General features: G+C 41.9%; 2 protein-coding genes across 42 annotated transcripts in view; one reads left to right on the top strand and one right to left on the bottom strand.

Annotated features, from left to right (window-relative positions):
• Positions 1 to 4,729, bottom strand: part of Zasp52 (Z band alternatively spliced PDZ-motif protein 52) — a 123,981-nt gene extending 119,252 nt beyond the window's left edge. For all 41 annotated transcript variants that reach the window (XM_045764949.2, XM_045764948.2, XM_045764945.2 and 38 more), the window contains exon 1: positions 4,478 to 4,729. In XM_045764949.2, the coding sequence (XP_045620905.2) occupies positions 4,478 to 4,579 (102 nt within the window). In that variant the 5' untranslated portion in view covers positions 4,580 to 4,729. The remainder of the gene's footprint in view (positions 1 to 4,477) is intronic.
• A 404-nt stretch (positions 4,730 to 5,133) lies between these two features.
• On the top strand, positions 5,134 to 12,078 carry PCNA (Proliferating cell nuclear antigen). Its single transcript, XM_045764958.2, has 5 exons — positions 5,134 to 5,539; positions 7,066 to 7,231; positions 9,153 to 9,308; positions 11,541 to 11,669; positions 11,773 to 12,078. Exons 1-5 carry the CDS (start codon positions 5,319 to 5,321, stop codon positions 11,881 to 11,883), a joined length of 783 nt encoding a protein of 260 aa, XP_045620914.1. The 5' UTR covers positions 5,134 to 5,318; the 3' UTR covers positions 11,884 to 12,078.
• Positions 12,079 to 13,804: the final 1,726 nt, after the last annotated feature.

Genomic DNA, 13,804 nt, shown 5'->3' on the forward strand with positions numbered 1-13,804 from the left:
CATCAGCAAGGGAACCTCTAATACACTGAAACATTATATGAGCACAATTATCCAGTTAATGGCAGTTTACAAGTAATTCAATCTGGCGAGTTGTGGGTAACGTAACGACCAAAACCGGCAAATTGTGAAGCCCAAGTGGTCAGGTTCCCATATGAAGATAAGTCTTCAGTGTTGGCACTACCGCCCACACCACCTCAACCAACAGTACGGTATTGCCCGTCTTCCCGGACCCTGCGCCAAAACATTCATAATGATTTAATCCACATGATATAACTGACCCTGACATTTCTTATCAGGTACTTGCCTTATGCCAAGACTAGGCTATTAAAGTCAATTGCCAATATCATCTTCACTAAGAAATTTATACTTGCATGGCAACTTTTGTACAATTTTTTTGTACAAGTCCATTTTCAGCTTGACAACAATCATAAGTAAATTAAAATTGGCTCTGTCAACGTAGCGAATAAATTGTATGTGATAAATGCAGCCAAATTCTTATATGGATTTATGTCAATTAAAAACAAATAAGCTTGAAAACCTGTACACCACTATGAAGGTCGAGAGGCAGACACAATGAGGTGAACATCTAGTACAACTAGACGAGTAAAACCAAGACGCCAACCACCTCATATCAGAAACCAGCTTTCATACCATGCAGACTCCACACCACCACAACGCCTATTGGCACATACGAGGTAGCTTCTATTTACACCCAACCAATAATTTGGCGATCCAACATTTATCATATTGCCCGGCAATATCTCAACGCCAATCTATTTCCAAACCAGGAATTAGGTTCAGAAAATACCTTGGTATGATCTGAACCATAGGCATACTAAATTCATAGCATATCTTGTGCCATGCTTTTACAAATTTACATACTTTAGTCATGTCCTTTACTCTTAGGTTTTTTAGCAGTAATTCAAGCTATTTGTAAGGCCTATCCACCTGGATTGGTCGGGAAAGCGACGGTAACCTTTTCTTCAAAGCTGTGAAAACCAAACTATCCACAACTTTAAGGCAAGATTAGAAAAGAATTTGAACGTCAGAATAGTTAAATTGAAACTATTCAATTATTGCCCTCGTCTACTAGCCTTGCACGCAACACGTGCAAGGCTAGTAGACGAGGCATTAAAAAGCTATATCTCACTTCCCCGTAGACACTGATTGACAAATACAGGGACGGCCTCCCTCCTTTCAGGGTCTACGTTCGATCACCGATGATCCAGATAATTGGGCTCTGTGCCTTCCTTTAACCAAGATATGTACAATATATACTTTCTCGACGACACTAAACTAGAAATCAAAGTTACAACACCAATACAGCGACCGATTTCAAGCTGATAAATGTAAAGTAGTACCTTAGAAACAAATTTAAAAGGAATGCTACTGGATGAGCAGTCTGTTAAAGTAAATTAAGAGATCTGGGTGTGATAAAAGCTAATGACCCAAGACAAGCTACCTCCCATGTTTAGGTCTTAATCCCTCAAAATCTGATTTTCCGAAATATGGCATTTCCATGCTCTAGCATCTATCTATTACCCGTCTATTACATGCTACGTTAAATTTTAATTTCCTTGTGATCACTGTTCCCTAGCTCGCTCCCTATTTCGATGCTATTCAATCGTATCTTTCTGTTAGATACCAGTCTAAAATATCTTCCTTTGTTGGCAATCTACTAGTTAAAAGAAAATTGGCTTCGGCGTTTCATTAGTTCAACTTATTTTACTGAAATTAAAGCCTCCAATAACATTGGTTATAAACTATAGCTAGTTCATCCCATATATGCTTTGTTTCCATGTAGAAGTTTGGTAGTATAATTTATTCAATTCATATAATTTGGTAGTATAATCCATTGTCGGGGACTGGCAACCTGTGCTTCCTCCTAGGCACCCCCCCCTCCCTCAAGGTCGAACTACTGACCCGCTCCAGAATGCAACCTCACAACAGTTATAACTCTCGGGTACCTATTTACTACTAGGTGTCGAGGCATTAGATTGTAGGATAGATTGATTGATAAAGATTAAGCCACCCAAGAGGTGGCACGGGCATGAATAGCCCGTAAGTGGTGGCCCTTTTGAGCCATTACCAGTATCAAGAGCTGATACTGGAGATCTGTGGAGGTGTGACTGCACCCTGCGTGACGGGACATGTCTCCCGTCAGGTTGTAGGAAATGTACCCAGCTATTTATATCCCACCTGGGATTCGAACCCGGAATTGCAAACCGGGTCGAGCGAACCCAAATGAACTACCGAAACCCCTACAACCTTTGAAGTGTTCCCCCGCATACACTGCTACTTCCCCTCCCCTGACCTGCCTAATTTTGTATCCGAAATACTCAGAAGCCTTTCATCCGATATTCCGCTAATAGTTCCCGGGTTTCTACATTTATCTAGCATTCAGCAGTTGTGTTCAGAACGCCAGGAAGAGGGTGGGGGGCCAAGAGTGCCACGAAGGGGAGAGCCAAGAGTGCCACGAAGGGGAGAGCCGAGAGTGCCACGAAGGGGAGAGCCGAGAGTGCCACGAAGGGGAGAGCCGAGAGTGCCACGAAGGGGAGAGCCGAGAGTGCCACGAAGGGGAGAGCCGAGAGTGCCACGAAGGGGAGAGCCGAGAGTGCCACGAAGGGGAGAGCCAAGAGTGCCACGAAGGGGAGAGCCAAGAGTGCCACGAAGGGGAGAGCCAAGAGTGCCACGAAGGGGAGAGCCAAGAGTGCCACGAAGGGGAGAGCCGAGAGTGCCACGAAGGGGAGAGCCGAGAGTGCCACGAAGGGGGTGGGAGCCGAGAGTGCCACGAAGGGGGTGGGAGCCGAGAGTGCCACGAAGGGGGTGGGAGCCGAGAGTGCCACGAAGGGGGTGGGAGCCGAGAGTGCCACGAAGGGGGTGGGAGCCGAGAGTGCCACGAAGGGGGTGGGAGCCGAGAGTGCCACGAAGGGGGTGGGAGCCGAGAGTGCCACGAAGGGGGTGGGAGCCGAGAGTGCCACGAAGGGGGTGGGAGCCGAGAGTGCCACGAAGGGGGTGGGAGCCGAGAGTGCCACGAAGGGGGTGGGAGCCGAGAGTGCCACGAAGGGGGTGGGAGCCGAGAGTGCCACGAAGGGGGTGGGGGCTGAGAGTGCCACGAAGGGGGTGGGGGCCGAGAGTGCCACGAAGGGGGTGGGGGCCGAGAGTGCCACGAAGGGGGTGGGGGCCGAGAGTGCCACGAAGGGGGTGGGGGCCGAGAGTGCCACAAAGGGGGTGGGGGCCGAGAGTGCCACAAAGGGGGTGGGGGCCGAGAGTGCCACAAAGGGGGTGGGGGCCGAGAGTGCCACAAAGGGGGTGGGGGCCGAGAGTGCCACAAAGGGGGTGGGGGCCGAGAGTGCCACAAAGGGGGTGGGGGCCGAGAGTGCCACAAAGGGGGTGGGGGCCGAGAGTGCCACAAAGGGGGTGGGGGCCGAGAGTGCCACAAAGGGGGTGGGGGCCGAGAGTGCCACAAAGGGGGTGGGGGCCGAGAGTGCCACAAAGGGGGTGGGGGCCGAGAGTGCCACAAAGGGGTGGGGGCCGAGAGTGCCACAAAGGGGGTGGGGGCCGAGAGTGCCACAAAGGGGGTGGGGGCCGAGAGTGCCACAAAGGGGGTGGGGGCCGAGAGTGCCACAAAGGGGGTGGGGGCCGAGAGTGCCACAAAGGGGGTGGGGGCCGAGAGTGCCACAAAGGGGGTGGGGGCCGAGAGTGCCACAAAGGGGGTGGGGGCCGAGAGTGCCACAAAGGGGGTGGGGGCCGAGAGTGCCACAAAGGGGGTGGGGGCCGAGAGTGCCACAAAGGGGGTGGGGGCCGAGAGTGCCACAAAGGGGGTGGGGGCCGAGAGTGCCACAAAGGGGGTGGGGGCCGAGAGTGCCACAAAGGGGGTGGGGGCCGAGAGTGCCACAAAGGGGGTGGGGGCCGAGAGTGCCACAAAGGGGGTGGGGGCCGAGAGTGCCACAAAGGGGGTGGGGGCCGAGAGTGCCACAAAGGGGGTGGGGGCCGAGAGTGCCACAAAGGGGGGCCAAGTGCCAGACGGAGGGGGCTAAGAGTGCCAGGGGGGAGGCCGAGTGCCTGTGAGTACGGGAATGAGCTCGTGCGTGCGTGCGTGAGCGCTGCGGGAGGGAGGGAGGGAGGGAGGGAGGGCGGGCCAGGAGCGGCCGGGTGCTGGAGAAGACGACACCACCGCCGCCCGCCACTTCCATAAATGGCTCTCCTCCAAGTCACTTCCTTATTTCATCATACTTCCCTATACACTCCCCCTACACACTTTCACTCTACCTTAAAACATCATTCTTAATGTTGACAAGCCACGTATCTAAATCACTTAAATGTTCGTTCTGGTAGAATTGGGCAAGTCGCATTGTAGCGCCAGAGACCTAAACGCGGCCACCTATACACAATACTCCCACATTGATCAACATTTATTTAATAAAAAAAACATTAATAAATGTATTTGCACATTTACAATTATTGATAGGCTTACCTTTTGAATACAGAGAGGTGTCGCGAAATCTTTGCCACCCTGCAGCCTGAAGCCCCAGGGAGTACCCTCGGCTTTGGATAGCTTAATTGTCATAACCGACATGGCTACTGTATAAAGGTTGCACGGTCGAACAAGAAGAAAAGGCGAATTAACTAGCGCCTTCTACACAGGGCCTCTCACAAGACAACACGACACTACTAAGCCCCGCCTGCCTGCCCCACCCGCTAGATCTGAAGCGAGCAGACGACTGACACATTCACGGATTGAAGTCCCGCCAATTGGTGAACTCAAATGAGAACTTATTGCTCTATGTTAAATTACCTGATAATATATTACTTTTATTTAATTAAGAGGAATGTTTAATCTTGTTGCCACATGTCATTTTCTATACGAAACCTTTACAAAGTAACATTAATTGTATACTCATATGACTTAAATAGATGAGAATCAGTAAACACAAATATACTCACTGGCAATTGTGAAAACTAGAAACAAAAAAGTAAATTAATATTTCTTACGTACATAAAAATATTATATAATGTTATTATAATTTAACATTGATTAAAATGACAAAATTATAGTACATTTTCTTTAAAATTCCCTTTGTGTGCTGAGCATTTTATCTCACGGAATGTCATACTTTAGTCTAGCTAAGCCAATCAGCTTTCGAGGCACCAAGCTCGACCAATGAAATGCCTTCCCGCAAATTTTGTTGTGGAATCATCTGAAAACGCGCGAAAACATGCAGATAGGCCACCCTTGACGTCAGAGGCGGACTGAAGAGGTCTTGTATTCGACAATATTACCTTTGTTTGTTGTTTACCAGCGAAGACACATCAAGATGTTTGAGGCTCGTCTCGTCCAAGGCAACCTATTGAAGAAAGTGCTGGATGCCATCAAGGAACTGCTGAATGAGGCGTCATGGGACTGTGCCGACTCTGGTATCCAACTCCAGGCTATGGACAACTCTCACGTGTCCCTCGTGTCTGTCAACCTTAGGGCAGAGGGCTTCGACAAATACAGATGCGACAGAAACCTTATAATGGGCATGGATCTTACCAGGTAACTGTGTACAAACGTTGTGTTGACAAATAAAAACTCTGGGCATGGCAGTGATGAGGATCATAGAGTAATATTGTCTGGAAGACTTTGCAATAGTAACCAATATGGTCTTTATAGTTAAACCCTAATTTAAAGAATATTGACGTAGAACTTATCAATTTTGGGGAAGTGGAGATATACAGGTTACTTGGTACAAGAGTTCATCAACACATTTGAAAGCAATATAATTACCTATTCTAACCAAGATAAACTAAAGGAATTTATTATATGCAGGTTTAAAATTCACGCTTGAATTATTTTTCCTTACCCCTGTGGGGCATATAAAAAATTGTATTTAAGTCGATGTAACCATAACGCAGCTTAATGATACTTTATTATAAAATGTGCTTTGTTAGAACTCCAGTATACGCACTTCTACAAGGTTCGTATCCTAAGTGTAAAAACCATGTATATCGTTAGGTTAGGTTAAGGTAAATTTAATATCCTTAAACTCTTGGATATGTTAGTTCAGTCCAAACCGAACTGTTCGGTTCGGTCTTGGATATATCATATGACATACATCCAACTGTTTACTGTCTTGTGTGCAAAATGACCTGTATCTACGAGGGCTAAAGGACAGACGGCAATTGGGGGTTTGCCTACTTGCTTTTAGTCTTGCTTTGAGCCTTGTGGAATTTGTTACTTTGAAGCTTACAGTATGTATTTGTAAAGTTTGTGTTTAATGGAGCTGTGATGTGCATAGATCAAATCTCAACCCTGCTAGGTAATAAATTCACTTCTCTATTCACCCAACCACTTGGGCTAAACAGTAGAGACGATCTTGCTTCATGCTGGTTTGGGTTCAATCCCCGACTGTCCAAGTAGTTGGGCACCATTCCTATCCCCCGTCCCTTCCCAAATCCTTATCCCTTCCAAGTGCTATATAGGCTTGGCACTTTATACTGATGCCATCAAGGAGAGTTCCCTTTTTTATTCATAGGGCTGGAAAATAACCAATATCATAAATCTACCCTAATTTTGGCCCAGGTGGTAAGTGCTCCTGGCAGTCCAGTACAAATTTTTTCATTGTAATTATAATTTGACATCTGCATGCATAAATACAAATACCAAAATATAGTACAGATCTTTGATGACCCGGTAGTGCAGTTGTCAAGTGTAGTTTAGAGACCTAGAAACTGATGTTTATTACTCGTTCTTTGTGTGGGGGAGGCTGAATATATTAAAATAGCATTTATTCATTTATGTGCCTCATGCCCATCCCATGGGTAGTGGTGAAAAGGGTTACTGGGACATGTAATGGGCACAGGAACTGATCCCCACAGTTCGTTTATCTAATCAAGTAACACTTAAGAAGCTAGGTGCACAAATTAATTTTACATACGCACACACAGCAGTTCCCCAGTGGGCAATACTGTATTGTGCACTCGTACTGTAATATCGGCTGAAAAGTAAATGTGATTGACTAGGAATATTAATTACTTGGGGTTCATGTGGGTTTTATTAAATTAATTTTATTTACATTTCAGTATGTCCAAAATTTTGAAGTGTGCTGCCAATGACGACATCATAACCATGAAGGCACAGGATAATGCTGATACTGTTACCTTCATATTTGAGTCTCCCAGCCAGGAAAAGGTGTCGGACTATGAAATGAAACTAATGAATCTAGACCAAGACCACTTGGGCATTCCAGTGAGTGATTTTTGTTTATAGAATTTTATTTACATAATTGAAATGCTTATAAGCAATTGTGCTGATTTTATTTGCAGAGGTAGGAATTTGTAAATAATATAGCTCAGCTGACAAAATCTGCTTTAATGTAGTTTTGTAAAAAAACATATTCTCCCTTGTTTTGAGAGGGGGAGATTTTATTCAAATTTTTTTTAGATTTCTATTTGAATTACCTTTCTTGACTTGTTCCCACATCTTCAAAATAATGGTTATCTACTCATGGCATTTGGTGTAACACAAGCACTTCCTGTTTGTATGTGCCATTAGCTGGGTTATTCCTCATAGTTGACCAGGAACTGCCTGGCCAGCTTGGGTCAGATGGTGATACCTGTACTTAGCATTGGAGACCTGTCTGTAGGAGAGATGGTGCTCCTTGTCAGAGTAGTGAAAGTTGTCACACATTTGTCTTTGGTGGTACATAGACAGGTGAAGGCTTTGGCATTTGTTGCTGTTGAATTTAATCCTTCCTCTTTGGAACTAGGGTTTAATTAAGGTGTGCATTGTGAATACAATACTTGGTCTAGTAGTACTACTCTGCCCTCTTGGGCTCTACATTTTTTGTTGGTTGCGATCTAAGTTTGTCTACATCTGGAATAGTGACCGTGAACCTCGCCAATAGTGTGAGCACTGAATCTCCATGGTGGGGTGAGTTGTCTACAAAAGCTATTCTACATTAACAACCGTGCTGTGCCAACAGAGAAACCTCGTTCTGAGAGTTGTAATATTTTTTTTTAATTAGGCTATATTTTAATGTTTTCATCACTGTTTTGAAATGAAAATGGTTGTTTGGAAACATTTTGACATTAACTTTACCTGAACATTTATAAAAACAAAAATGTCCTTAATAATTGCACTATGAAGTTTTTGCCAAAAACAGGTGTGCAGTGCAGGGGTTGGTCATTTTTTAATGCTGATACTGTATATGCTATGTTGTGAATAATTTGATGCAAAGTAGTCTTACCATTTTGATTTTGCTGGAACAAATCTGGATCACTCGCTACCAGACCATGGACCAGAGTTTGATTTCATATTCAGAATAGGCTCACTTTCCTTGACTGTGGTACTCAAGCAGGCTTTAATTAGAACCTGGTTGAGCCCATTTGCTTTAATTGCTTAACATCCTGGAGTATATTCAGTGATAATTGGCTTTTGTCTTCAGATAAGGAAATTATTCCTATGATGTATCTTTCCTTTTGATACTTAGCACTCGTCTGCTTCCTCGCAGGCCTGTTGTAGGCTCGTATGTTCTAGAGCCTTCTTATAGCGGGTTGAAATTTAGGACATAATCTCGGCCTGCCATGTTACTGAGGGGTCTCCTTTTTTGTTGAATATTTTTAGTAGAATGTACCTTTATACAAAGAAAGCGTTCCTTGTCTGACTAAAGTATGCTACTCTTCTTAAGCTGATTTCTGGTTCTTGTTTGTTGTGAATGCCAAACATTGCATTGCTGTCAGGTTAGCTAGTGTAAGCTGAGGCTTTGACTTGGAAAAGGGCATTTTGTTTAATTTCACACTTAAATTTAGGAATAACTTACAAAAGTTTGTTAGTATTAGAAGCCATTATTAATTTGATACAATACTATGCATTTAAACACATTAGGCATTATGATTACTGTAAACTACCAGTTACATAAGATTAACTAAGAGTGATAGTGATGTGCATGTGTGTATCTCACATGTTAAGAGTATGCAACAGACTTACAGCCTAGTTTTTCATTTGGTAGGATACATTTACTAAAGTCTCACATAGTTATTAAATCTTAGTTCTGATATACCAGACATTTGATAAAATTGAGCCTATGTTTATCTTTATTGATTTGTCAATAACTTGCAAACAGTTTTGTTGCAGCATTTATTAATTAATAATATTGTAATCTTTGCAGGAAACGGATTATGCCTGTGTAATAAAGCTTCCCTCTGGAGAATTCGCTCGTATCTGCAGAGATCTTAGTAACTTTGGTGAAAGCATTGTAATTGCTTGTACAAAGGAAGGTGTTAAATTCTCTGCTGCTGGTGACATTGGTACTGGAAATATTAAGGTAGGGTTTTGTGGTTTATAGTTTGATCAAACTTAATTACAGTACAGTGTGCGCTTGCAGGTAGATGTTGGGTCATGGGTGCCATATCTTCATTTTTTTATATTTGGGGCAAAATCTCTGTACTCTTAAAGTTATGCTGGGTTTATTGAAAATGGTACCTCAATAATTGGGGAAAGCTTTTGCTATCTTAACTATTAACTGAAGTTTGGTACATAATAGTGTTATCATGGCACACACTATTCTAGAAGAAAAAAGTTTTGTAGTTGCCCGTTTGCTTGGCACTTGACTGTACAGATGTTAAAACACACAGCAGCTGGGTAATTTTCTTTCGAGGGGGAGAAGGGAGGATGTCCTTAGCTGGCAAACTGTTATAAACTTTTAAAGTGCAGGCAAAATCTTCACTGCGGAGCAGTAGCATCTCTTCCACATGTACCATCAACTCTAAGTAAAATGATGATAAATTTGCATTTATTTCACTTATGTTTAGGTTTTCTGTGATTTTTCTCACCACAGTATTTTAGTTTTATCCTAACACGTATTGATGTCAGGTGGTGGTGTTCATTGTGTATAACTGAATATGCCTATATATAGACATGTGCATAAATATATGCACATGATGTATTTATTCCTACTAATTTGTATGTATAAGCCTAAAGCTTATAATTGCACATAGCACTCATTTTTTATTTTCTGTAAATATATATGTTAATCACTCATTTCCTTGTTAAAAGTTCAATGGTTCCTAGCATGGCTGTTGTGCACATCCTGACACTGGATAGTGATGTGCCAGAAATAATCCTCATCTATTTACTAAGAGCTTAAAGGAAACTGGGGAAATCTGGGATTTTTATGGCTGGTGGGTGAAGACAGCAGATGGTGGGGGGGGGGGATATTAGTTTTTGGCTGCATCTTGACCCTTGGTGGGGACAGCTTAAAATGTCACAACCGAAAGGGATAAAATGGCATGCCGACTTCTACTCTTAGCATACAAAGAAAAGTCACTTGGTCATTAAAATATTCTGAATTGGTTTCATGAACATGTTGTTAAGGACAAGTATAACTGGAGAACCTAAACATTTGCACATTAAGAGGTATTGTTTAAAGATTAAGAAAACACATTGCAATATCTTGAAGCAAGTTAATAAGCATGGGAATGTAAATAGTGATGATTGACTTTTTTCATATTCATTGGAGGCTAAGAGGGGCTGGTGAGTGAGGGAGTTTCATTTAGAATGTTTTAGTGTGGTTACAGGACAGATAACCCAGGAGGAAATAGTTGTATTGATGTGCAGAAGAATGAGGACAAATTAAAATGTAATCAATATCTGAACTGTCAGTTTCAATGACTACTAAAAAATTCTGAAACCGGTACATTAGTTAGTCAGGAGTTTTTCAGTTTCAGACATTTAAGTTTAAATGTCTGTTTCAAACATCAACATTAAGATGCAAGTTGCTACGTTTTAGGCTGAGTATTGTCCTGATTATTCTGAAAAGACATCTTTAGGTGGATGGTGCTTTAGAATAATTTTTTTTAACGTTGTTACATCATTAGATGACAATCTTCATATTTCACTTAAATTGTTCAGGACGTGAGAAGATAATGCTGTACATTAAGATTTTATTTTTATCGAAAAAATTATATTCAAAAGTGTTATTAGAGGAAGTTTTACTGCACATTGTTGAATGTTTAGCAGTGCTAACAAAACTAGTTTTATGGTATGTCATTCTTCCATACTAGCAACTTTTGTCTGGTTAAAACATATAAATATATCTCCCACTCTGTCTAGCCTCTTTCCTCTTCCTAACTCCATGTGATTTATTGATATCCACCAAGCTGCTAACTTCTTGTTACTCTCCTTCTGCAACTTGGTAGCATGTCTCCCAATACAGTAGCAATACCAGTCTGCAGCCTCTAACATCACAACTCTTCCTCTCCCCAAAAACAGTTGTATAGTGCTATGCTGGGAGCCTTGTCAGCGCCTGTGTCAGCTTCTTCGGTACATTTTCAAACTAACCATTGTTATGGCTAGACATGTGCCACTTCTAGTTCTGCCTCTTCCTTAGTGTGGTTATTTTCCACATAAATTTATCTACTTCCTGTGCTTATACATGCACCTTCTTTTTCACATGCCCTTGCTTTAATTTTATTACACATTACGGTTTGGGGTAACACTCTTGTACATTCAAAAGGTTTTCCTTTTGCGTTTTCTTGCATTTTGCTTTTTTTTTCAGCTTGCTCAAACTGCAAATGTTGACAAGGAAGAAGATGCCGTCATTATTGAAATGCAGGAGCCAGTAACTCTAACCTTTGCCTGTCGGTATCTCAACATGTTCACAAAAGCCACCCCACTTTCACCTCAGGTATAATTTGTTATTTTGTGTGTACTTTTCAATGTTGGTATACTTGATTATTGCACATTTTGTAATTGGCATTCATTGTTTTAATGCTGTTTCTATTTCTCAGGTTTCACTGTCAATGTCTCCAGATGTCCCACTAGTTGTCGAGTATTCCATTGGAGACATTGGCCTTATACAGTATTTCTTGGCGCCCAAGATTGACGACAATGACTCTTAATTCAAGACCAGAATAACTTGTGAACTTTCTTCAAATCAATAACTTGACATGTAGCATTTAGGATGTTTCCTTTATAGTTTACACAAGTTCCATTATATTAGACAGTGGTGGTATATTTTTCATTCTATTTTAATTACATATAATCCCTTTTACCTGAAACTCCTTATCGTGTCTTAAATATATAAACTTCTTATATTGGTGTATTAATTTACCCCGTTAGTCTTGGGCGATAGTGTCCTATCAAGATCTTGGTCTTGGTTGCAAATGGATGGAGCTTTGGGCATTCACACATTATATGGGTAGACTAATTTACATTATTCTAAGTAAACCAACTGACACTTGTTTACACTGACTTTGCAGGCTTTAAATTCTTTTGTATATTGTGTAATCTTTAGGAGGTCTAGTTTGAGGTGCTATTTTTTGTAATGGTGCTATGCCTGTCTTACCAAGCTTACCAAATTAAATCGTTATGGATTTGTTAAATTTTTCTAACCATGTATTGTTAGTCTGATCTTAGTTAAGTGTATTAATGTATTTCTTTATTTTAGTGTAATAGTTGCATTATATTGGCCAGCTCAAATCACGTTAATAATTGCCAGCACAATATATAAATGTTGGTGGCTAAAGAACTGGTAATTTTCCAGGAAAGATATGAGAGGGCTGTCCCGATTGTAACTTGCTTCATGCAGGAAAGAATAGATGCGAGGTTTATGAAAATATTGCAGATACATGCTAATTATAACAAATTCCCAAGACTGTTGCAGATATAAGCACTACCCAATTTACTATTAGCAACTACAGTTCACTGCAATGGGGACCTATGTTCCTAGTCTCTTGTTTTTATTTCCCCATCATTCTTGCTTATATTACTTGGGCGGTAACTACTATGAATTAGTATCTTCAAGTATCTATATATTTAGACCTTGGTTATACCTAGGCTTGGCTTATTTGGAATGTCAATGATACTCTTAGTGAAATTGCTTGCAAGTGGTTATACTTAATTGGCTCGTCATAAGCCTAGACTAGCTTGACTTGTTTAAATCCGTTATGAATGTACTAATGCTAAGTGACAATGAGCCAACTGTCAAAGCCTCCATATGGTTGGTTGATATGATTTTACCAGTACCAACATATGCGAGCAGGTGCCAAAGTGAATAATCACTGATGGAGTGTGCTTGAGAGGCATTATCAGCATGCAGCTGTTGATGGGGGAGCCCCTTTTTTACAGGTGCAAACTTCTCCCCGCAAGGTGAGGAACTGAGATATTGGTCTTGTACATAGCAGTAACTACCAATATCCCACTAAAGGCAATGCCATGTCGCATGATGATCCACCAAACTTGTCCAGAATTCTTATAAATGATGGGAGATAAGCAGTCCAGGAAACGGTGCTTCAAATAAGGTTTTCTGCTTTCAAGACGGTATACGATGCACTGTAGGGCTGTTAAGTTTCCTGGTTGCCTTATTAGGGTGAGCAAGTGGCTTTTCAGTCACAAAGTCAAACTTTGCTTCCTAATGTCTGCCTTGAATGTAGTCCTATATTAGCTGTAAAGTGAAGGTAGATACACCTAGAGCTTGAAGCTTTCTAGTAATCCAGATTGCCATACTTGGTCAGAGGTACCTGCCATGTCCATTGCAACAAGACTTGATCTTGAGCTTGTACAATGACTAATGTTACTGTAGAGGATTAGCGCAGCAGACCGCCTTTACTAAGCTCATTGTTTTAACCATAGACTACCCGATGATCAAAACATCATTTGCAGAAATTGTCGCTAATTTAATCAATACTAATTGAAAGCAATGACTAGTTGACCATTGAACGGCTACCGGTAAAGTTGACAAGAAACGGGGAAGAAATGGATATATATATATATATATATATTATATATAATTTTTTTTTCACAAATGGAGTAAATTAAAAA

This window comes from Procambarus clarkii, chromosome 69, assembly GCF_040958095.1.
Source record: "Procambarus clarkii isolate CNS0578487 chromosome 69, FALCON_Pclarkii_2.0, whole genome shotgun sequence".
Taxonomy (NCBI): Eukaryota; Metazoa; Arthropoda; class Malacostraca; order Decapoda; family Cambaridae; genus Procambarus; species Procambarus clarkii.